Below are 5,311 nucleotides of genomic sequence, written 5' to 3' on the forward strand. Positions count from 1 at the left end.
GTTTCTTCCATGTTCTTTGCTGGTAATTGGGCAAATCTCCCAAGTGCTAGCTCACGTCTTAAGAGGTGCACTTGCTAGGAAATCAAGGTCTTCCTCACCCGCGTCCGCATTCCCAGCTCAGCACACACAGCCAAAAGAGCCCTGAGATGGTTTCGTGTCCTGCATGGCTGGCACCGAGGGCAAGTCCCTTCCTGTTCTCTGAGGTCATATTAGACCAGTGGTCCTCACAGTGGTTTTATCTGGGAACACGGTTCAAAGGCAATCTTACCTACAACTTCAGGCCCCTGGGCTCAAAGATGGGGGCCAGAGCCCTCTCCACTCTTAAGTTTGTAGAGCCTGATGCAGGGCTCTAACTCACAAACTGCGAGATCATGACCTGAGCCAAAGACACTTAACTGACCTGAGCTACCCACACGCCCCTAAGACATGGAATCTTTAAAACCTAGCTAGCTTACGTCCATCCTTCAGTCTCCAACGATTCCCCCTGTTTCCTACACTCCTGTCACCTCAAGCTCCAGTCCCTGTTCCCTGTGCTGTCCTCCCCCCGCCCCCAGTGCGAACACCTACGACTGGAGTGCCCTTCAAAACTGACCTCTAGAAAATCTTCCCTATTCTACCAGGATCTCCACTGCACCAATGTCCCATGGAACACAGCTCTCTGCTTGCAACTTGGTGGTCAAGCCAAGGGCTTTGGAGTCAGGCATGCCTAAATCAGAACCCTGGCTCTCTCACATACTACCTGTGACCTCAGGCAGGCTCCTTCTAAATCGGTTTCTCATTTGTAAAGTGGAGGTCACACTATCTCTGCCCATCAGGTAGCTTTGAGGGTGTTTTATTTACTGAGGGTTCTATATGCATATAGAGGACTAACACGTGGCAAGCGGAAATGAAGTTTCTTCTCATGACTAATTATGGTGCTCCTTGTCTACAATCCTGCAAACACTAGAGGCATGTCCTAGAGGGCATGTCCCTACAGCAGAGCTTAGCACCCCAATTTCCAAACTAAGCTCCTCTGAACTTCCACTTCTAGGGAGTTGAGGCTTCAAGGGCCCGACTGAGGGGCTCTAGGACCTGCTTCAGCTCTAGCAGTTTCTCACTTTTCCTGTTTTGCATATTGGGGTTCCAGTAAGATCTCCCATAACAAAAGGGCCCTGCTGCTAATACAAAGTTTGACAGTGCCTGGTTTTGTTTTGTTTTTTATAATTTTTTAAAAAGTTTATTTTACTTATTTTGAGAGAGAACGAGCACAGGAGGGGCAGAGAGAATCCGAAGCAGGCTCCGCAGTGACAGTGCAGAGCCCAAGGTGGGGCTCTAACTCACCGACCGTGAGATCATGACTTGAGCCAAAATCAAGTGCTGGTCCTTAACCAAACGAGCCACCCAGATGCCCTGACAGTGCCTGGCTTTGAAGCTAGTTGGGCTCTCGGTGAATCTTGTAGGTGAGGGGGTGGGAAAGAGACACAGCTGTGAACAACTTCAGCAACCAGAAGCAGGTTGGAGCAGGGCTAAAAGCCCTGTTTTCACTGCTTTATAGTCACAGTGCCTTTGGACGCTGCAGGGAGAGGGGCAAAGGCCAGATCTCAGGAAAGAAGGGGCTCTCTGCAGCGTTTGCTGGGCCCAGCCACTTCCCTCATCAGATTCAAAGTTACGGGGGTGAGACTTCCAGGTGGTCAAGGGCAGGCAGGAGATGGGACAGTGAGGGGAGGAGGCATTCTTGAGATACAGAGTCTTTGATGGCAGCATCCAAAGGCTCTGGGCCGACCACCAGGAAGCTGTGCATACCTACAGCCCGCGCCCCCTTATAATCACAGGGATAACTGTCCCCAATATGGGCTGCCACTGCCGGTTCCACCTGAGCAAGCCGCAAAGCCTCACGGAAAATTCGGGGGTCGGGCTTGGGCCAGCCGGAAGCCTCAGAGGTCAGCACAAAGTCAAAGTATTCCCTCAGGCCAAGACCCATCAGGATGTCCTCTAGACGCCGGTCAAAGTTGGAGACCACTGCCAGCCTCAGACCTCGTTTTCGGCACTCCCTCAGGGTGGCCTCAGCCCCCTCCAACACCTGCCAGGTGAAGGGCTTGCTGAAGTCCTCGTACAGCTGGTCAGCGATGGGGGTCACAGCCTGGGCATCTCGAACGCCTGCTAGGTAGAAGGTCTGTAAGACCACATCCACCCACCACTGGCGGGAGGTGAGGCCTTGGCTCAGGCCATAGTTGGGGAAGCTGAGGCTCTGAGCCCTGTACGCCTGCCTGAAGGCTTGTCCCAGGGAGGCGGCCTCCACCTCCAGCCCATGGGCCCGGGCCTTGGAGGCATATTCCTCTCCCACGGGGTGGCGGAGCCTGAGCAGCGTATCCTTCACGTCCCATGTCAGCAGTCGTATCTGTAGCCGATGCGCCATGCGTCTGCAGGAGGGGGGGGGGGGGCACGTCCACCCCAGGTCTGCCAGGGGTTAAAGGGAACCTGAGCCGGACAAGACCCCCTCCACAACCTAAAGGTCTTCTCTTTCCAGGCCTTGTGTGTCAAAGTTGCTGGCACTTCCTCACAGCAGAAGATCCTGGAATGAGACGGCAGTGATGTGGAAGTTCAGGCCTTGGAGTCAGAGACACATTGGGTTCAAATTCTGATGCTGCCAGCTGACTGTGTGGCCCTAGGAGTGTCACTATCTGAATCTGTCTCCTAATGGAAGAGGAGCACCATGTCCCAGCCTCACCAGATTGTTGCATTAAATGAGATCGTCCGCTCATTCCACGACAAATTTCTGGGCACCTACTGCACACTAGATACTAGGGAACAGGATAGATTTCCAGCCCTTATGGCATTTAGACAAAGAACTATGCAAACACTTAAGCATAATGAAGTCAGCATGTGCCACCAGGATGTAAACCCAGGGATCCCATCTAGTTTGTTGAACTTCGTAAGCAAGTCAAGTTTCAGTGGAGATCTGAAGAATGACTATGCAGGAAAAAAGAGGTAGTTAAGTGTTCCTACACTGGAAACCGCAAGTGCAAAGGCCCTGAGGTAGGTCAACAGCAAGTTGGCTGCTTTGGGTAGATGGGGGCTGCTGAGGCAGGACCTTGTAGGTCAAGGTAAGGAAACAGTTATGATTGCTATTACTATTGTTAACAATGCCAAAGACACAGACGCAGACCATGTGACCAACCCCTTGTTTTGGGAAGAATGAGCCAGAGAGGGGCAGATACTTGCTTAAGGTGAGTCTGTGACACAGCCAACACCAGAACCTAAACTTCCAGACTCTGACTAGTGCGCCCTTCCACTGCATCATGCTTAGACAAATGTGGATTTTAAAACAATCTGGTTTTGGTGAATCTGCACAAAAGGCAGACAGAGAAGCCCAGTCCTGACTCTATGCCGGAGCCCCAGCTTCATCTTCACTGGAGGTAACAAGGTCGGCCTGCCTGGGTGCAGAGCCAATGAAAGGATCACGGACTCCATGCACAAGAAACGAATTCCTCAGCCTGTGGTCCAGAGGCTGGGTGGAGCTTCTTGCCCCAGACACTGGATTCCAGACAGTCCGAGGTTGTCTAGTCCCAAACTGTGGGGCCAAAGTTCAGAGCACAGCCAAAAGTTGCCGCTGAGGAAGGGAAGGGCTGGTGAATCTGGGGACAAGCCTTAGGGGAAGTCTGTCAAGGAAATGAATTTAAATGAATCTGGAAATTATGGAGACCCATCCAAAGACCCTCTCTCACTTTACTGGTGGGTAGATGGAGGCCCGGCGAGGGGCGGGAACTCGCCCAAAGCCACGCAGGAAGTCAGTGGCACAGCGAAGACTAGAACAACGAGCTCTGGCTCCCGACCCACAGCATTTCCCATTTCTGGAAGCTGGGGCTGAGGGCTCTGGCCTACAAGCCTGAATTGCTAGCCTTCCTTCTCACCTCCAGGGCTCGATGGCGACAAAGTCCAGGTAACCCGCTGTTAGAGCGAAATGTCTACAGCTGCCGTTTGCAGCGTGACCTGGGGCGTAACGTGGCTGCGGCCGCGCTCCTGGGGCCCCTTCTCAGCTCCAGCGCTCCCCGAAGGCTCGGCGCCCGCCCCCGGCTCCCGGCCCCGGGGCTCAGGACCCACTTACTACGCCGTGAAGCCGGTGCAGGGAAGGCCGCAGCACCCCGGCGGCTCGGAAGAGGCGCGCAGGCGCCCGACCGCGCGGCGGAGCCAGAGGCCCGCCCCCTCCTCGCCCCGCCCCCGGCCCTGGGCCTTCACCGCTCCTCCTCCGGCCGCTTCCTTACAGCCTCTCCCGGCTCCCGTCCTCTCCGCCTCCCGCCGCACCTTCACCTGCCTCAGTGCGGCGCCCTCCGTCACCCGCCCGCACTGCACTTCTCTGCCTTCCTTCTCCTTTCCGTCTCCCTCTCTACCCGTGCGTTAGATCCCACACCCTCTCATTCCCGGTCCGCCCCGCCCCACCCCGCCTCTCCCGGTCACCTTGCACACTCTCCTTCCTCTTTGCCTGCCCCGCCTTCGTCGTCTGTCTCTTATCCCCCTTTGTGCGATTTCTCCCTTCTCCTCCTCCCCGCACCCCTCCGCCTTTCTCGGATCCGGACGCCCCCGGGAGGTTCCCAGGCTGACTTGGGAAGAGGGGGATTTGGGTCCCCTTCTGGATTGCTGAATGCTGTGTGGACTTGGACAGGGCGCTGTCCCTCTCTGGTTTGAGTCTCCAGTCGGTACTAGGAAGGAATTGCTTTCACGTGGAAACTTGTCTAACCCAAGGCAGTTTGCTGAGGTTAGGGTCCTCTGCAGTAATCTAGCTACCTTTTTTTTTTTTTCATTTGATATAAAACAATCATCCTCAGAAATGTTTAAAAGTATAAACTGTGCAAACTAAAAAGCCCAATCTCGCTAACGACTCATTGAGCATTTCTCTGCTCTGACTCTGTCCTTCACTGAGGATGCGGTAGGGGAGAAAAGACGGGATTCCTGCCTTCATGGAACATGAGAGGGGCAGACAGATCAAGTAAATAAGATTTCAGATAGTGATGAGTGCTATACAGGCAATAAAAGAGAATGGCGTCAGAACAGTGTGGGGGCCTCTCTGGGTGAGATGGTTAGGGGAGGGGCAAAGATCTGAATGGCTGCCTGGTGAAGATTAAGGGTCGAGTACTGTAGGTGGGCAGTGGCTCATGGGGGCAGGGAGAAAAGGAGGGCCTCTGCCACCCCACCCCCCACCCCCTTATTCCCTAGGGGTTGCTGCAGTAGCAGATTTGGTTATTCTGCTATCATTTTTCTAGGAGCACACAAACCTGCATATATTTTTTCTTCCTTCTTCTCCGCACCCCACCCCCTCTTTTTATTTTTTTTTTTT

At 54.0% G+C, this 5,311-nt stretch overlaps 1 protein-coding gene across 2 annotated transcripts; it reads right to left on the minus strand.

The window, feature by feature from the left end:
* Positions 1-1,490: 1,490 nt before the first annotated feature.
* HDHD3 (haloacid dehalogenase like hydrolase domain containing 3) lies at positions 1,491-4,187 on the minus strand. Of its 2 annotated transcripts, none has more exons than XM_040482029.1 (2): positions 4,085-4,187; positions 1,491-2,551 (listed from the first exon to the last, which is right to left on the minus strand). In XM_040482029.1, the coding sequence occupies exon 2, from the start codon at positions 2,393-2,395 to the stop codon at positions 1,646-1,648; it is 750 nt and encodes a 249-aa protein (XP_040337963.1). In that variant the 5' UTR covers positions 2,396-2,551; positions 4,085-4,187; the 3' UTR covers positions 1,491-1,645. The 2 variants fall into 2 exon arrangements, with proteins under 2 accessions (XP_040337963.1, XP_040337962.1); XM_040482028.1 differs by having other exon boundaries at positions 3,891-4,150.
* Positions 4,188-5,311: the final 1,124 nt, after the last annotated feature.

The sequence above is a fragment of the Herpailurus yagouaroundi genome, unplaced genomic scaffold (assembly GCF_014898765.1).
Source record: "Herpailurus yagouaroundi ecotype Mexico unplaced genomic scaffold, PumYag 160, whole genome shotgun sequence".
In the NCBI taxonomy this organism is placed as follows: domain Eukaryota; kingdom Metazoa; phylum Chordata; class Mammalia; order Carnivora; family Felidae; genus Herpailurus; species Herpailurus yagouaroundi.